The sequence below is a fragment of the Chiloscyllium punctatum genome, chromosome 17 (genome assembly GCF_047496795.1).
Source record: "Chiloscyllium punctatum isolate Juve2018m chromosome 17, sChiPun1.3, whole genome shotgun sequence".
Lineage (NCBI taxonomy): Eukaryota > Metazoa > Chordata > Chondrichthyes > Orectolobiformes > Hemiscylliidae > Chiloscyllium > Chiloscyllium punctatum.
In genome coordinates, this window is record NC_092755.1 from 74,519,361 (window position 1) to 74,538,091 (window position 18,731).

The window sequence follows — 18,731 nt, forward strand, 5'->3', positions numbered from 1 at the left end:
GTGGCTCATTAGACAAAGATTATCAGGAGCTAAGTTAGAAATTTTGTTGAGATTATAAGTCCCAGTATGACTTAACGCTATTATATAAAAGCATTACAGGTGTCATCTTTGAGAATACAGTCAGGTTTTTTTTTAAAGCTATGTGAAGTGATAACTGAAGGAGTGTTTCATGCCCCAGCATTAAATTCTTTACCCTTCAGTGCAAAAGATCACCAAAGCAGTTTAAAATATAAAATAAGCTCTGGTGGTGTTTCTTTTGGTTTGGTATTTAATGACTATTGCAGTGTCTGTTTTTACCCCAAGACATTTTCTCATTTAAGATTTGATACATGTTTCGCCCAGGTCCATGTGGTTTTGTAAAAATGTTTGAAGAATTTTAGAGCTGAAATCAATATGTAGTTGCTTTTTATGACTTACAAACTAGTATAGAATATTGAGTTTTATACTGATCTGTTGTATCTTGGTCTCAAGTTGAGAGGGCATCCAATTTTAAAATGTCAATAGTGAGTTGATTGATGCATCACAAGATGTTGCTAAGCTTTGTGATTTTTTTTTATGCTTTTAACTTAATTTCCACACTTTTAATAGAATTTATAAATTGAGCATGAATGTTTGTTTATACCTTGTGTTTTGTAATTGCCTGAAGCAAAATGAAGGTGGCCTTTTGTAAATGAATCTGCAAATGAACCTGATTTTATAAATTTAATGTATTCACCATACTCCTTTCTTAAATTCAATTATTTTAATTAGGTGGTCTGTATAAATGAAAATGCATCCTAAAAATACATAGAGCTACAAAAGTTCAGAGGATTCATTTACAAGTCCTTGAGCTTGTGGCGCTGTAGTTGATATTCATTGAATGTATTTATGTGCAGAAAGTGAGTGAAGATGAGACTTTTTTTAATCAATATACGCACTTTGATGCTTGAAATAGAAACTCTCCACTCTTTTATTTAAAGGAAGAACTGTAAACTGCAGTGTTACAGACCAGGTGCTGTAAAATGAGGTTAGAATGGCAGCTACTGTATTCAAATGATTCCGGCATGATGGGCAGATTTAGCCTTTTTTTTGGTGCAGTAATCTTTTCAGAAAGGATTTAAACTGATGTTGCCAGGGTTGGAAGGCTTGAGCTACAAGGAGAGACTGAATACGCTGAAGCTATTTTCCCCGTAGCATCAAAAGCTGAGGGGGGTGACCTTTTTTATAGAGGTTTATAAAAATCATGAGGGGCATGGATAAGGTGAATAGCCAAGGTATTCTCTCTGGGGTGAGGGGAGTCCAAAACCAGAGGACTTAGGTTGAAGGTGAGAGGTACCAGATTTAGAAAGGAGCAATTTTTTCATTCAGAGGGTACTGCGTGCATGGAATGAGTGATGGAGACTGGTCCAATTACAACACTTTTATAACTGGCTTCTGGATGGATGTATGAATGGAAGGATTTTATTGAGGGAGATATGGGCCAAATGCTGGCAAATGAGACTAGATTAAGTTATGATTGCTGGTCCACATGGATGCACCAAAGGGTCTGTTTCTATGCTGTAAATCTGACTCTAGGGTATACAGAGCCTGAAAATACTCAATGGACAAATTGTAAGAAGTGCGCCAAGGCAATTTTTAAATGCAACCAAATGTTTACAAGCAGATCACTGCATTGAGTGAGCTGTGCACTTCACAAAACCTTATTTGATTATTTTTTAGGTTCTGGCCTGGTTTGAAGAAGGTGAAGAAACTGTAACTGCATTTGTGGAGCCTTTCGTAATACTATTGATTCTAATAGCAAATGCTATTGTGGGAGTTTGGCAGGTAAGCTGTCATTTTATGTAAACTAAAATTTTAGTCGACAAAAGAATATTTGGAATTGCATTCATGAGCAGAGGAATTGGGAGCAGGAGTAGGTCATTTCTAACCTCTACCCTGCTCTGTCATTGAAGACAAGAAAAACTGCAGATGCTAGAATCCAAGGTAGGCAGCCAGGGAATACACAGCAAGCAAGGCAGGAAGTGGAAAAGTCGACATTCGGGTGTAACCTTCTTCAGGACTGGGGCTGGGTATAAGGTGAGCTGCAGATAAAGGGGGTAATAGGAGAGGGTGGTGAAGTGGAGATAAGTGAAGGCAGGTAGAGTGTATGACTGGTTGGTCCATGGGAGGAATGAGTCCAGTAGGTCGCCAGGAGGAGTGGAAGGGGCTCAGGAGATGGGAAGGGAGAATATTTGAAATTTGGAGAACTCAATGTTGAGTCCTCTGGGCTTGTAGACTGCCGGGCGGAAGATGGGGTGGGGGGGGTGGGGTTGGCGTGGTGTGTTGGAGGGGAGAGTAGTGCAAACCAAGGACTGATGAAGGGAACGGTCCTTGCAGAAGGCAGTGAAGGATGGGAAGGGAAAGATGTTCTAGGTGGCATCTAGTTGGAGTTGGAAGTGTTTAAGGATGTTGCATTGGATGTGGATTTTGGTGGGGTGATAGGTGAGGCCGAGGGGGACCCTGTCTTTATTGCGTTTCGGGGGTGTGGGGTTTAGTGCAGTGGAATGGGGAATGGAGGTGGTGCAATGGAGGGCTGTCTGCATGACAGAGTGAGGCAAATCACGTTCAAAATAGGTAGCTATTTGGGATGCTTGGAAATGGAATGTCTCCTTGTCAGAGCAGATGCGGTGGAGGTGGAGGAATCGGGAGAATGGGATGTAGTTCTTGCAGGATACCAGGTAGTTTATGGGAGCCTGTTTGTAGTAAACATCTGTCTGGAGACTGTTGCAGGATATAGAAATGGAGAGGTCAAGGGATGGGGATGGGGATGTGTCAGGAATCTGCGCTGATGCAGTTATCAATGTAACAATGGAAGAGTTGGAATACAGTGCCTGTGTAGGGACTGTTTGATGTGAGCCCAAAAATGATCTATGGCTTTAGCTCTGCATTCCAAATTACCACCACCAATCTTTGATTCCCTTGTTGGTTAAGAATCTAATCACCCCACCTGAACTGTATTCTGGGGCAGTGTGTTCCAAAGACTTGTTTTCGTCTTTCTAATTAATTTACTAGCGGCTCTTTCTTTAGGGATGGTGCCGTTTATGTATAAAGTTAGGTTCACCTCCATTAGTGGAGGCCTTAAGCTTGCAGCTAATTCGGGATTCTTCAACGTTATCGCTGGCCACGAGCAGCGACCTCCGTTGTCCTGTCGCCGTCTTTAGTGTAAAAAAAGTCTTCAGCGGTTCGACTAGTCAGTCTGATTCAAATCTTCAAAGCTGCATTCCTCCTGGCTCACACGTCCCCATTGAAGATTCCTGAGTCCGCTGGATAGACACTTAATCAGGCTTATTGTTTTGAGCTATAAGAGAACATTGAAATTCTTGTGGTATTTGAGCTAAACGGTTGAGACGTTTTATAATCCTCCCCATTTGAGAAATAAAACTTTTTTTTTAACCGTTTACTTTCATTACCAAATACTATGCTGCCACATCTGTCGGATATTTTAATTTGTAGTCAGATTGGCTGAGAGTCATTTCATTAGACTGACATCCGTTACATTCAAATAAATAATAATTTAAACGTAATGGCTTTTCATATTAATTTGAAAACTGTAGGAAGTTCATTAATACCTAGTAAAATAACAATTGGGCACCATTATAAGAGGGCCTTAAAGTAACAAAAGAACAATTTGGGCAGCATGGTGGCTCAGTGGTTAGCACTGCTGTCTCATAGCACCATAGTCCCAGATTAGATTCCAGCCTTGGGTGACTGTCTGTGTGGAGTTTGCACATTCTCCCCATGTCTGCATGGGTTTCCTCCAGGTGCTCTGGTTTCCAGACTGAAGATGTGTAGTTAGGTGAATTGGGCAATTTAGCATGGCCATTGTGTTAGGTGCATTAGTCAGAGGGAAATGGGAGTGGGTGGGTTACTCTTCGGAGGGTCGGTGTGGACTTGATGGGCCAAAGGGCCTGTTTCCACATTTTAGGAATCTAATTTAAACTTCGAAACCTAGAAAAATGGGTACAAGGGTGTGCCATTTGACCCTTCAAGCCTGCACCACCATCCAATATGATCATGGCTGATCATGCAATTTCAATATCCTCACTCGTGTTTTCCCTTCATACCTTTTGATCCCTTTAGCCACAGGGGCCAGGTTCAGCTGCTTCTTGAATATAATTAAACAAACTGGCACTGAGAGTTTCTGTGGTCGAGAATTCCACAGATTCACAACTCTTGAGTGAAGAAAATCTTCTTTGTCACAGTCCTGAATGTCTTGCCCCTTATTCTTAGACTGTTACATCTAGTTCTGGACCACAAATAAAGACAGACACAAAACCCTGCCCCAGTCAGTCTAGTCTGTCTTGCGTACGTCCGGACACCATAAGAGTCAGTCTGGTGAAGTTTCGCTAGGCTCCTTCAATAGCAAGCATGTCCTTCCTCACACTGGGAGACCAAAATTATGTGCAGTACTAAAGGTGCTCACCAAGTCCCTGTACAACTGTAGCAAGACATTCCTAGTCCTATACTCCAATCCTCCTGCTATGAGTAGAGCTTCTTTATAAATAACAACTTCTAACACTTCTTCATGATAAAACAAGTTTCCATATTTCCATCTTAAATCGACTTATTTTTACATTGTTCTGCTAATTCGAGTTTCTCCCATCAGGGCAACGTCCTTTCAGCATCCACCTTCTCAAGTCCCATCAGGTCTTGTGTATGTTTCAAAAATATCCTTTCATTCTAAATTTACTTCATGCAGTAAAGCCATTGAGGAAGATTAATTCAACATGTGAAGTATTACCTTGCATAAATGACATGATATAAATCAGAGTAGGCCCACTTTCCTTCTCCATTCCTACTCCTGTTAAAATTTTATGTCCATGTACAACATCAACTGGAGGGTCAACATGGGAGCAGAAAAATTGTGACTACTGGCCTAGCCCTTTTGAGGTCAAAGAACTGTTGTGCACAAAACTACTTTCTTTTCTCTCCATTTTTCAAATATTTTCATGATTATTTTGCCTGCTTATAAATTGTTCCAGAATTGTGCACATTTATTTATTTGCTTGCAATATTTCTACCTTCAAAGGTTAGGGAATAGGACATAAATAGAGTTGGGTAAGTTGGGAGGGACTCTTTCCACAGTGCCAGCAATCCATCTCTTACAAAATGATTTGTGGATGGTGTGTCATTTGGAATTTTGAAGACTGAAATTGAATAGATTTTTGTTTGTATGGGTACCAATGGACATGGAGAAAAGGCAAGTAAATAGAGTTGAGCTACAAATTATTATTAATAATAATAATAATAAATAATTCTTCTAGCTGAAAGGGTGGAATGACTAGCTTCTGTTCCCATGTCCCTGTTATGCTGAGAAAGTGGATGCTCTGTCATCAAGATATTATGTGGCGGTGCTGGTGTTGGACTGGAGTGGACAAAGTTTAAAAATCATAACACCAGGTTATAGTCCAACAGGTTTATTTGGAAGTTCTAGTTTTCAGATGTTATAAATTCTGTCTTATGATCCTGCCCCACTAGTTACCTGATGGAGTAGTGCTCTGAAAGCTAGTACTTCCAAATAAACCTGATGGACTATAACCTGGTGTTGTGATTTTTAACTTCAAAATTTATTCAGCAGTGAGGCACAGTGAACAGTTGAGCTGCATCTACATTCAACAAGTTCATGACTTAAGCACAGCAGGCAGCTCGTTTTTAGGTTCGTAATGTGCTACTTATTTTCCAGAAGGAAATTAGTTTATAAAGCAGTATTCTTCCTCCAGTTGGATTTCAGTGCTATGTATTTGAGTTGACAAAAGATTTATTTTAAATTCACTTTTTTATCCTCTTTAAATAGTTTTTTTTATTATTTCTGTTCTCCATTTCAAACTTATCCAAATTTTTGAAGAGGGCTGGGCATTGCATGGCAATATGAGGCATGTAAGAAACGATTCTGCTTCATCCAGTTCAGGTTTCTGAAAACCTTTTGTTTTTCTTTTGGCTTGGTGCAGGATATTTTGAAAATAAATGGAAGTTAATGAGTGTTTTAAACATTTTAAGTTCTAAATTTGTGAAGCTATACTCTTTAGATCAGTGCTTTCTAAATTATCTTCTAATTTTTAGAACCGGAACAAAACTTGACCGCGAACACCAGCAAAATAGCATTGAAGCAGCATAGTAACATTCAGCTTCTAACTAAAGTCAGTGTTAAGGATCAATATTTAATAAATAATGCACCACATATGAAAAATTTTTTTACGAAGTACTGTGTAAACATTATCATTTTGCAAACTCATGCATGCTGCCATCAAGATCTCCTTGGTGAAGCTCCCTTATCACTTTTCTCCTCATTTGCTCACTTGCCTGGTGGATCTTTTACTTATTTTACCTTGTGCATGGTAACCTCGTTATTCTGGATTTTTCCTGCATCAGGTCAGGTTAGAAACATCCCGGGCCTATTGAACTTCACTACTGTTGGAAGTTTTGTCTGAAGTTAGTGTACTGTGGATCCTACCAATCACTCACCCACCAAAAATGGCCAGAGCCTGGGTTATCTTTCCCAAGTTCTTCCTCTGAGAAGAGAAGCTCACAAGTGGAAAATGTGGATTGCAACTTGCTTTGGCTAATGTAGATCTCTGTAACTATTTCCCCAATATTACAGGGAAACCTAACCATAATAGCTTCAAATTTATTTTGAGTAAAAAGTGTGTGCGTCAGAACAAGGGCTGATTACATAATGGGGAAATATAAGCTGAAGAATACTAAATTGTTACTCCATTGACCATTTTCCATAATTCTGTTTCAGATTGGTGGCACAGCTCTCCCATCTCCCCAGGAAGATAACTAATTTCCTAGGGAGGGTGGGTGAATGAATATTTGAAGGTGATCAGCAAAGAAAGACATTAGAAAATGTCAGTTCAAATCACCCAATGGTAAACAAAAATAGGTTCCTTTTATGGAAGTTACCCAACATCCCATTTACCTCGACATGAATCATTCCTGAAAATTTATTTGAAAAGGCCAGCAAACTTCTGAAATGCAAATTCTCGCAGTTAGCCGAGTTCTTTGCTAACATAATCCATCTGCATTAGAAGTTATAGATCGATTTGTTTTCTTCACTTGCTAATAAACCATTTAATGTCTGTCATGGCTTCACATTGTTGAATTATAATGAAGACGGACTTGAATTTGTAAAGGTTAGACTTTGTTTTATGCTTGACTGAACTGTGTAGTTGAATAGTGGCAGCTGTATTTTGCAGTTTTGGAAAACATGATGGGTCATCTGAAAAATAAGTGAAGCATGTTGTGACTGGATGTAGGAAGCTCATAAATCGTAATAGTGGATGGACACTTTTTTTTTTAGGATTGTGGGATCTCTGTACTGATATGCCTCAGGAAAATATCCAATAGCAAGTTTTTTCCTTTTGTAAATGGGTTATTGGAAACATAGGCTTTTATTCTAAATGCACATTGGGACATAAACCTAGGGAAATGGATGGAAAAGATAGTAAAGGTGTTTGAGAAAAGTAAATTAGGATTATTTCAGAGAAATGAAAGCATGAGCAGAGTGGTAGTTGTAACTTCTATTTATTCGCGGAAAAATGGCTCTACAGCAAACAGCTGAGATCTTGTAGTATATATTACCTTGCTGGTTCTCCAAACTCATTTGCAACCCTATCTATTTTTGCAAAAAATTTACAAAAAAACTTGCTTCTGAAGGTTAAATAGGAATGAGAAGGTATCTGTCATGGTGTAAATTGAATCTGCTGCAAATAGGACAGGATACTGCAGAAAACTGTTTTGGATGGGTTGCTGGTTTGGGATTTCCTCTCCTTGCATCTTCTCTCTTCTACCTCTGTGCTGGCTTTTGAAGGAGGTCATTCCTTTTTTTTTGTGTGAGAAACATCATAGGTGAACTTTCCCTAGGATTTAAAGTCAATATCACAAGCTCCTCAGTGAAGCCTTCTGTGTCCTTGCAGTGCTTTATTTGGCTATCTTCCAGATTTGAACCTGCAGAATTTGATGCACACAGATTGCCCTTCGCCTCAATAGTCACTTATTTACCCAATAGTACCATACCAAGTACTCCGATGTAAAGGTGATCACTCTCATCGGAGAATGAGCGAGAAGAGGTTGATCACCTGACTATTATATGGTCCTAATTGATCAAGAGACAGTCCTAAAACAAATTGAGGGATGCCAATATGGACAACAAATAAATGACATCTTTAGTGAGATCTGGAAGGTTCAGTTCAATCTTCCGAATATTAACAATCTAGAATTAATGTTTGTTTGAAGACTATATTTGAGCCTTAATGCATCATCCAATAGGGAACACTGGCTTATCCTTGAGAAATGGTAGTAATTTATATTTGAAGTAGTTTATTTTTCCTAAAAAGATTATTGCCAAAAGGCTTAGCTTACTGCTAGCAATGCTCTGTTAAATTTAGTTTGATTGGCACTGCCATTACCCCTGCTACTTGCCTTTGCGCTATATTAGGCTGTTCTTTCACAGGATTTGCCATGTGACCCCATCAGCTCAGAGAATAGATCTAATTATCCTAAATCAGGTTTCTGACTCAGATTTAAGTAGATGATTTTGAATAGAAAACATGTAAATTCACTGGAGTTTTGCATTAAGAGGCTTTCAGTCAGTTGCTTTGGTTTGCTGTTGCATTAAGAGTAACTACTTAATTATGAAATGTGAAAATCGAGCATAAAAATAAATTGAAGTGTTTAATTGTTGCACTTCTAACACAATTACTAAATTCAAAGACACAGGAGCAGGTCATATTGTCTCTTGTCCCTTTTTGAATTTGTATGCTGCCTATGTTTTTTAAAAAAAAATTTAGTCACAGGCTGTGGCTATTGCTAAATAGGCCAGCATTAATTGCCTTTTAAGGTGGTGGGTGCTTGAGCTGCTGCCTTCAACAAGTGGAGTTGATGAGGTAGTGGGATGGAGCAGTTACACCAAAATGTGCTCTGATCTTGTGCCTTGCAAATGATGGGGAACTCGAGAGGTGAACTGCTTGCCATGGAAGTCCTAGAATCTGACCTGCTTTTGTAGCTACAGTATTTATTTGATCAAGTTTAGTTTCTGATCAATAGTAACTTTTGGGGTGTTAGTGGGGGATCCAGTGATATTAATGCAATTGAAAATAGAGATGGTTAGGTTTTCACTTGTTAGAGGCAGTCGTTGCCTGACATTTGAGCTACGAATGTTACTTGCCACATCTCAACCCTGGATATTCAAATCTAGCTGCATATGGACATGAACTGTTTCAGTATCTGAGGAGTCATAAAAGGTGCCAATCATTGTGAAATCATCAGTGAAATACTCCTTATGATCATTGGGCCTAGTCTGCTACTCTGAGGGACTTTTGTGATGACAAAACCAGTGCAGTTAACCCTCCCAGCTGATTCCCATTGACTCCAGTTTAGTTCCAGCTCCTTATTGAATTAAGTACTGCCTTGATGTCAAGAGCATTCACTCTCACTTCCACTCTAATTCAGCTCTCTCTTGTCTATTCTTGGATGAAGGCTGTATTTAGGTCAGGAGCTCCAAGACCATGGTGATTTCTGAGCAAGTGCCTCTTGATATAGCACTGTTGATTATTTTCTCCTCACTTGGCTGCTGATGGAGAGCTAATTGTCTGGGTCAAATGGTTTCTTCTTTTGCTTGTCAACAGCACCTGCCTAGGTAGTTTTCTGCATTAATGGGTAGATGCTAGCATTGCAGCTATACAGACTGGGACAAATGGGTAATGAAATGGATAATCTTGCAACATTTTTTCAATACTGTTGACAGAATGTTGTCAATGCCCATTGCCTTTGCAGTAACCACTGCCTTCAGCCATTTCTTTATCTTGTGGAGTGAATTGGATTGGCTGAAAGCTGGAATTTGTAATGCAGGAGACCCCAGAAGTAGACCAAAAGGCATTGTCCATTTGACAATTTTTTTTTAACTGTGGGGTGTGGGTATTGTTTGTTGGGCCAACATTGATTAATCATTCCTTGAAGTTGGTAATGAGCTGTTGTCTTGAACTGCCGCAGTCCTTGGGGTGAAGAGGCACTCACTATGTAGGTAGGGGAGTCCCATGGTTTTGACTGAAGAAATGGCAGTATAATTCCAAGTCAGGATAGCGAGAGTCCCTTTGACTTGCTTATGTGCTCTTGCTCCTTGGCCTAAACAAAATAATCCAGTATCTGTCTTTCACTCTTCTGGAGAAGAGAATTCTACAGGCCAGTGGCCTGTTAAAAGAAAATAATTCTCCTCTGCTCCATCTTGAAGTGAAGACCCCCTTATTATTAAACTGTCGTCAGTTCTGGTCCCAAATGTAAGGGGTAATATCCTTTCAGCATCCATTCTGTCAATTCCCTCCAGGGACGTACGTTTCAACAAGACCAGCTCTGTCTTATGAATGCTCATGAATACGTTTAGTGCAGTCCTGTTCTACCAAATAACAATTAATACTGTCGTCAGTTGCATCTCTGCTTTGAGATAGAAAGCCAGAGAATGGCACCCACTGCTTTCAGTTTAAACAACTGCCTCTCAATTCAGTTCACATCACCTTATTGTGCGTGCTTGAGGAGACTCATTTGTATTCATTGTAAGGCAGTTTTGATGTCCTTTTCAATAACCTTATTGTTTTATTAGTATGGTTGACTAGGGAAAAGGTTTGATTGTGTTCAACTAGTAAACTTAAATTTATGGCAGTCTAAAGGTACTTTTTATGTTTAAAGAAAAGTTTTTTGGATATTATATAAAAACAGAACTGGTTCACTAGACTGGCACTGACCCAGTTTCACTGTTAATTCCTATCTGTTGTGGAAGATTAGCTAGACAGTGCCAAAAACAGTGTGTCCCATTGGCAAGCCTTGCACAGTGTAACTATTTAGTGGCACTGCTATGTTAACTACTAGAAACTTCTTGTGTGCCCTGTCTTTTGTCCAAGTCATCTTTGTGCAGCCCTTTTGTCCCCCTCTCTTTATCTCCCCCTGCCCCCACCCCACACTGGCTGTGCTGTAGCTTGGCATAGCAGATGCCTCTTAACATGAGTTGTTGATGAGACAGAAGTGTGAAGTGTCATGTAACTTTCAAAAAGTTTGCGTACAGAAAACCTTTTCAAGTACCTGCTTGTTTGCAAGAGATAAAAGGCCTTTTGGAAGCTTTCCCTTGAGCACAGTTAGCTGGCAGCAAAAGCTTGGTGACTGTAAACTCCCTTGCTTGCTTTAGTTCTTTAAAGGTCTTTGCTCATTTATGACCAGGCACTTTCAGCGGAAGGTGAATTATTGACTTTTTATCCTTTCTCTGCTGCTTCCTTCAGTGTTTTTGGCTACTGTCATTCTCTTCTTTCAACCGGAATGAAAGGTGTGGCAGATGTTAAAATGAGCTTAAACAAAGAAAAAAGTCCTTCCTGGTGTGGATGAGTCAGTACTGCATCAATGGGACGATTACTCAATGAAGTAACCACGTCGCTTTTGCTTATTAGTTGATGACACCAGCAATTTCATGGTATGATGCATGGAGCAAGGGTTTGGCTGTTGGAAATATCACTGCAATCCAAACAATTTTTGAAAGTATAGTATAACTGAGATTTACATTTTGTTAAACTAAAAATTACATTTATGTACAGCCTATCGAATATCCCAAAGACACTTTTTAAACAACTAATGATAATAGTTGCAGATGTGAGAGCCATTGTATCTACAGCAATGTCACAGTGATAAGAATTTTTTTAAGGAGTCTTAATTCAGGGATAAATATTGGTGATCTTTTTGCAGGATAAATAGTGCATCAGACATAACTAGTGTTCTTTTGAAATAGCAGGACAGAGTATTTATACCTATCAGAGAAGCAGAAAAATCAGCTGTTTCACCATCTGGTCCAGAAGACAGATTTTACAAATAACAAAAAGTTATTGGACTTCAGTGCAGTGAGAATGAAATTAAACATGCTCAGAAGGTGAATGTTGTACAAAGCACAAAGTCATGAAAGTTAATTCTGATTGTACAAATAAGGAGTTTTGTTGTCTATTCCTACAAGTATCAATGTTTGAGTAGTACTGAAAAATACCATATAACTTGAACCTTGCTTTGATTGAAAGTTGACTTTTCTTTTGCTGAATCTGTTATTTTTAGATTCAACAGATGTCATTTATACTTGGTGGTTATTCCCATACACTCAAATTTTTGTCGTCTTTTTGCAATGCTGATGGACACTGCCAATGGTATGTTTTGAGAAATGGGCTTCTGTTTGTTTTTGCTGGCATTGGTCCACTATGTAGAGCTCCAAACATTGGTCCCAAATCTCACCAGCTGCCTCTGCAAAAAAAAACTGTTAAAAGTATTGGTACAGCATGTGCTGAAAACATGTCACTGATAAACGTTCTAAACCACAAATGTACTTTCTGCCCCCTACCTGCCATTTCAGGAAAAGAATGCAGAAAATGCCATTGAAGCCCTTAAAGAATATGAACCTGAAATGGGGAAAGTTTATCGACAAGACAGGAAAAGTGTACAGCGGATCAAGGCCAGAGAGATTGTCCCTGGAGATATCGTAGAAGTGGCAGGTAAGTGAAATTGAGTCTATCGCTACAAATCTGATCTTTTGATTAGTTAAAACTTTTATATAAAACATATTCAACAGGTTAGACCATTCACGTGCCCTGAGCCACATGCATGATATATTGACATGTGTTTACAAAGAGAGATCAATATCAGTCCTGCTGTAGTCCGATATCCAGCAGGTCTTAATTTGTGTCTATGCCTGTACACAAGTTATTGTAAGTCTCTAATATTGTATCTTGCTTTTGTTTGTGCCAGGATGGTTTTTATGTAACTTGTAGTGGACATAGCTATTTACGCACATTTCCTGCTAAATGATCATGGACAGTTAGAGTTTGAATGCTGATTTAGTAGAGACCTTTTAGAATATTAAAGAGAATGTTATGATAAGGTAGGTAGGTGCTTGTTTCTGAAACCCAACAAAAGATATATGTGCTTGAAACTGGAGCTTGACTAGGGTTTTTAGTATGTAATCACCTGCTTCCTCAGTTCTCAACAAGGGGTGGTGACAATTTCAAGAATCTAAATTGGGGTCTCAATTGGAAAACATTTGGAAAGCCTCAGCATAGGCTGTAGGTTAACAATGCTAAATAATCACAAGTTGAATACCCAAACATTGTATTTTAGGCTGTAAAGCAGTTTTTAGTAATTACGTTACAGTTGATGCTATTGCTGTGTTTTTTTCTATAGTGAATATGAAGTGTGACTGATAGGTGAAACTGTTCTTTTTTTAAAAATCGCAGTTGCTTTCTAGGATAAATGATTTCTGAAAATTGAGAATTAAGAAAGAATAATCAACGCTAAGCAAAATACTGGAAAAGAAAATTGAATGCTGGAAACATTCAGCAGGTCTGGCAGCATCTGTGGAAAGAAATCCGTTAATGTTTTTGGTCCAGTGACCCTTCAGAACTGAAGGCGACCCTTCTGAAGAAGGGTCACTGGACCTGAAGCATTAACTCTGATATCTTTCCACAGTTGTTGCTGGAGTATTTGCAGCAGTTTCTCTTTGTTAATGATCGATGCTAGTTTATTCCAGGAATGAACATGCCTGCTTGCAAGCTTAAAACTTGGAACTATAGTTTTGGATTTTATCTAGCTACTTAAAGATGGAACTAACCATTTGTGTGTAGCCTTTTATTTAGATAACTGGGGAGATGGAGGGAGGGGAGTTCCCAAAGAGAAGCTGGTCAGATTGTTTTGCAAATGCATACTTGCACTTAATGGATGTTTTTCCCACTGGGATTCAATTTTCATTTGTCCTTCTTTATCTATCCTTTGCTGTGATAGAACTCTGCATGTACTTTTCTTGGTTAGAGGACATTAAGGTTATTGGTATTCATTGAATCCTTTTACTGTGTATGTGATGAAAATAATGTGCAGTTAGTAATTGATGTGAATGGAGGGCAGGAAAGGGGAAAATGAGAAAGCAAGCTTGGCATTTGAAGGATGAAATTTGACTATTTGAATCTGTTGTTATTGTATTTTTCCCTCTTCCACTCCTTTATTACACTTTCTCTTCCAAAATGTAACGTGAGCAAGTTAGGCAGGAATTTAAAAAGGAAGTCCTCCAGGTTAGTAATTTTTGGATTACTCCTAGTATCACGAACTAGTGAGGATGGAGCCGATGAATGCATGGCTGAGGAGCTTTTGCAGGGCAAAGGATTCACATTTTTTGGATCATTGGAATCTCTTCTGGGGTAGCAGTGACCTGTATAAGAAGAATGGATTGCACTTAAGTTGGAAGGGGACTAATGTGCTGGCAGGGAGATTTGCGTGGGAGGATTTTAAACTAGTAAGGTATTAGGGGATGGGGTGCGCAGAGATAGTGAGACTGGTACAGTCATACAGGCAGGAACAAAGCTGAGAACAAGGTAAATTAAACTGCATTTCGATGCAAAAGGCCGCACAGGGAAGGTAGATGAATTCTGGGCATGGTTAGGAGCATGGGACTGGGATGTCATAGCAATTACAGAAACATGTGGCTCAGGGATGGACTGGACTGGCAGCAGGATGTTCTAGGATACAAATCCTATGGGAAGGAGAGGGGGAAAGAGGAGGGGCAGTGGCATTTTTGATAAGGGGTAACATTATAGCTGTACTTGGACATGTCCAGGGAAGTTATTTGGGTGAAACTGAAATAAATAAGGGATGATCACCTTAGAAAAACAAATTTGCAAGGTTATCTGTTATCTGTAAGAATAATGGGGTGGTAATGGTAGGGGATTTTAACTATCCAAACATAGACTGGACTGTTTCTAGTGTTAAGGATTTAGATGGAGAGGCATTTAAGTGTGCAAGAAAATTTTCTGATTCAGTATGTGGGTATGACTGAGGTGTCACTGGGGGAGCACTTTGAGGCCAATGACCATAATTCTACTAGTTTTAAAATAGTGATTGTAAAGGAAAGACAGGATCTAAAGTTTGAAGTTCAAAATTGGAGAGCAGGATCATTTTAATGATATTAGGCAAGAACTTTCAAAAGCCGATTAAGTGCAGATGTATGCAGGTAAAGGGATGGCTGGAAAATGGGTGGCCTTCAAAAGCAAGATAGAGTCCAGAGACAGTATGTCCCTTTCAGGATGAAAGGCAAGGCCAGTAGGTATAAGGAATGTTCAATGAGTAGAGAAATTGAAGTTTTTGTCAAGAAAAGGAAGGAACCAAATGTCAGGTGTAGACATACAGGAAAGATTGAGTGAATCCTTAGAGTATATTTAAGAGGAAAATCAGGCGGGCAGAAAAGGATATGAGAGCGCTTTGCAAATAGGGTTAAGGAAAATCCAAAGAGATTCTATCAATACATTTTAAGGACAAAAGGGTAACTAGGGAGAGAGAATAGGACCCCTCAAAGATCAGTAAGGCAGCCTATGTGTGGAACTGCAGGAGATGGAGATCCTAATGAAGTATTTAGCATCAGTGGTACTGTGGAGAAGGACATGGGGAAATAGATGGTGACATCTTGGAAAAATATCCATATCACAGAGGTGGTGGTGCTGGACCTGATCAGGTGTTCCTGAACTCTGGGAAATGATTGTTGGGCCCCTTGCTGAGATATTTGTATCATTGATAGCCATAGGTGAGGTGCCGGAAGACTGGAGGTTGGCTAACATGGTGCCACTCTTTTTAAGAAGGGCGGTAAGGAAAAGCTGAGAAACTATAGACCAATGAACCTGACATTGGTGGTGGGCAAGTTGTTGGAGAGGATCCTGAGGGACAGATGTACATTAGAGATAGTCAGCATGGCTGTGTGTGGGAAATAATGTCTCCAAATTGGTTGAGATTTTTGAATAAAAAGTGAAGAAAATTGAGGGAAGAGTGGTAGATATATATGGGCTTTCAGTAAGGCCTTCGAGGTTCCTCATGGAAAACTGGTTAGCTAAGTTGGATTGCATGGAATACAGGGAGAACTAGCCATTTGGATACAGAACTGGCTCAAAGGTGGTGGTGGACTGCTTTTCAGACTGGAGGCCTGTAATGAGCGGTGTGCTGCAAGGATCGGTGCTAGATCCACTAATTTTCGTTATGTGAACATAAGGGGTATAGTTAGTAAGTTTGCAGATGACACCAAAATTGGTGGTGTAGTGGACAATGAAGAAGGTTACTTCATACTACAATTGGATCTTGATCAGAGGGCCAGTGGGCTGAGAAGTGGAGTTTAATTTAGATAAATGTGAGGTTCTGCATTTTGGAAAGGCAAATCCGGGCAGGACTTGTACAGTTAAGGTCCTAGGGACTGTTGCTGAACAAAGACCTTGGAGTTCAGGTTCATAGTTCCTTGAAAGCAGAGTCGCAGGTAGATAGGATAGTGAAGGCGGCATTTGGTATGCTTTCCTTTATTGGTCAGAGCATTGAGTATAGGAGTTGGGAGGTCATGTTGCAGCTGTATAGCACATTGGTTAGACCGTTTTGGTCTCCTTTCTATCGGAAGGATGTTGTGAAACTTGAAAGGGTCCAGAAAAGGTTTACAAGAATGTTGCCAGGGTTTGAGGGTTTGTGCTTCAGGAAGAGGCTGAATAGACTGGGATGTTTTCCCTGGAGTGTCAGAGGCTGAGGGGTGACCTCATGATAATTTGAGGGGCATGGATAGAGTAAATAGACAATGATTTTCCCCAGGGGTGGGGGTATCCAGAACTAGAGGGCATAGGTTTAGGGTGAGGGGGGCAAAGATTTAAAAGGGGTATAAGGGGAAACTTTTTCACACAGGGTGATGTGTGTATGGAATGAGTTGCCAGAGGAAGTCGTGGGGGCTGGTACAATTACAACATTTTAAAAGGAATCTGGATGAGTGCATAAATAGGAAGGGTTTAGAGGAATATGGGCCAAGTGCTGGCAAATGGGACTAGATTAGGTTAGAATATCTGGCTGGCCTGGATGAGTTAGACTGAAGGGTCTGTTTCTGTGCTGTACAACTGACTCTATAACACTCCTTGAACTCCATAGGAGGAGAGAGAATTCTTTAGAACATGATCATTGAATTATTTTGGAAAAAATACAAATTTGCTGTTTTGGTATCTTAAGTCAATGTCAGCTTAACAAGAAACAAACTGTTGCTGGCAGGTATACTTGTATAAAGAATGTTTTTACTCTTTCCATCTTAATCCATCTAATGGATTATGAGGTTGGGAAAAAGACTGAACTTAATTTTAAAACCAGCTTTTGTTTTGAGGTACTGTTCAAAAACTTCTGTAAATAATCAAATATATTTTCATCAGTTGTATTCCATTTTTGTATTTTTTTGGTGTTCCTCAAATGTTGTTTTCTTAAAAAAAAGACAAATGAGTACTTCTGCCTAGCATCCTTGTTTATCTTATTTACCAATGAATTAGGATGATGTAAAACATTAAATTGAAATTGTGTATCTATGACATAATGCAACATTTGATAGTATTACAAAAATTGATACCATTGCCAGATGAGATGGTTGAATTGTTTACTGAAACTTGAATATTTTATAGCAAATCTTAAGGAGAGGGTAAAAAGGCCTGGTTTTAGGGAGGGAATTCCATTTTAGTACTACGTCAATCAGAGCTACTCTTCTGAATCTTTCAGCTTTTTCCTGACCTTGTTTCTGTATCAAGTTCCTTTTTTGTAATGAGTGAAATCAATTCTTCAAATCTGCTCTGATCATTTTGTCCAAAATCTCCAAGAGTAATCTATTTTATGTTCCTGCCATCATTTTTTAAAAATGCCTAAACTACTGAATTTCTTGGCACCCTTAATTGTAGTTGCATCCCTAATACTTGTGACTGACTGACTGACTGACTGAAATTTTGTAGGTCAAATGTCTTAGCTTGCTATTAAATTCCTTCTCATCTATGAGTGAAATCATTTATATTGTAATTACTCCTCAAAGCCCAGTCTCTAATTCATTAATCTATCTCCCCTCAACTATCTATTTTTAATTTTTGTAATATGGAGGTCTCACCTTAAGATGTATCCAACTTAACTATCTTTTTAAACTTAGATATTGCACACTATCCCAATATCATTTCACTTTAACAATTAAACAATTCAGTGTTTATAGTTAATGTCTTAAAATAAAATATTTTATCCTACTATGGTCTTAATGTTGCCATATGATATGTAATGTGGCTTCCAGCTTGTTCTACTGAATCTGAGCTAAAACAACGCACATTAAACTACGTTTGCTGTCTGTTCATTTGACCTAGTCTGTCAAGATCCCCTTTGTTTTAGTGCCACCAATAACATTCATCATGACAGCAGTCCATGAGAATGCCCATCAGGTACAATTTTCATCAAATCGTTTCAAGCTCCTTGTATGGTAATGGTAGGATTGGGTGAATGTTTGTTTAAGCTCACAGCTGTTTCCTTTTGTATGCATGTTCAAACAAAATCCTACTGTAAACAAACATTACTCTAGCAACTGCACTGTCACCAACAAACAGTCTCAAATTGATCAATTAAAATGACCCCTACAGACTTAACCAACATTTTTAAAAGTTTTATATCTCATCTTTGCTAAGATAAGGATTTATCTAATTTTGGAATAAACCTTCTGTGTCTCTTTAACTTGTATTTTAATGGCCTGTTCTAAACTCTTAACCTGCTTGTTGCAGCAAGCAAAGAGGGGTGGATTGGCAACCCTGTTTTCAACTTCCTGGGTTTGCCGCAACAAAGATTTAATCTTTTCAGCATGGAGCTATACTTCAGTCCATTTAAAAAGGAGTTAACTAATTAACCCAAAACAATAA

The 18,731-nt window shown here is 39.0% G+C and overlaps 1 protein-coding gene across 2 annotated transcripts in view; it reads left to right on the forward strand.

The window, feature by feature from the left end:
* LOC140487985 (sarcoplasmic/endoplasmic reticulum calcium ATPase 2) overlaps positions 1–18,731 on the forward strand; it is a 92,312-nt gene that overhangs the window by 12,187 nt on the left and 61,394 nt on the right. For both annotated transcript variants that reach the window (XR_011962980.1, XM_072587492.1), the window contains exons 4-5: positions 1,699–1,803; positions 12,389–12,527. Coding sequence is in view for 1 of the 2 variants with exons in the window: in XM_072587492.1 (XP_072443593.1) it covers positions 1,699–1,803; positions 12,389–12,527 (244 nt within the window). In the remaining variant the exon portion in view is untranslated. The remainder of the gene's footprint in view (positions 1–1,698; positions 1,804–12,388; positions 12,528–18,731) is intronic.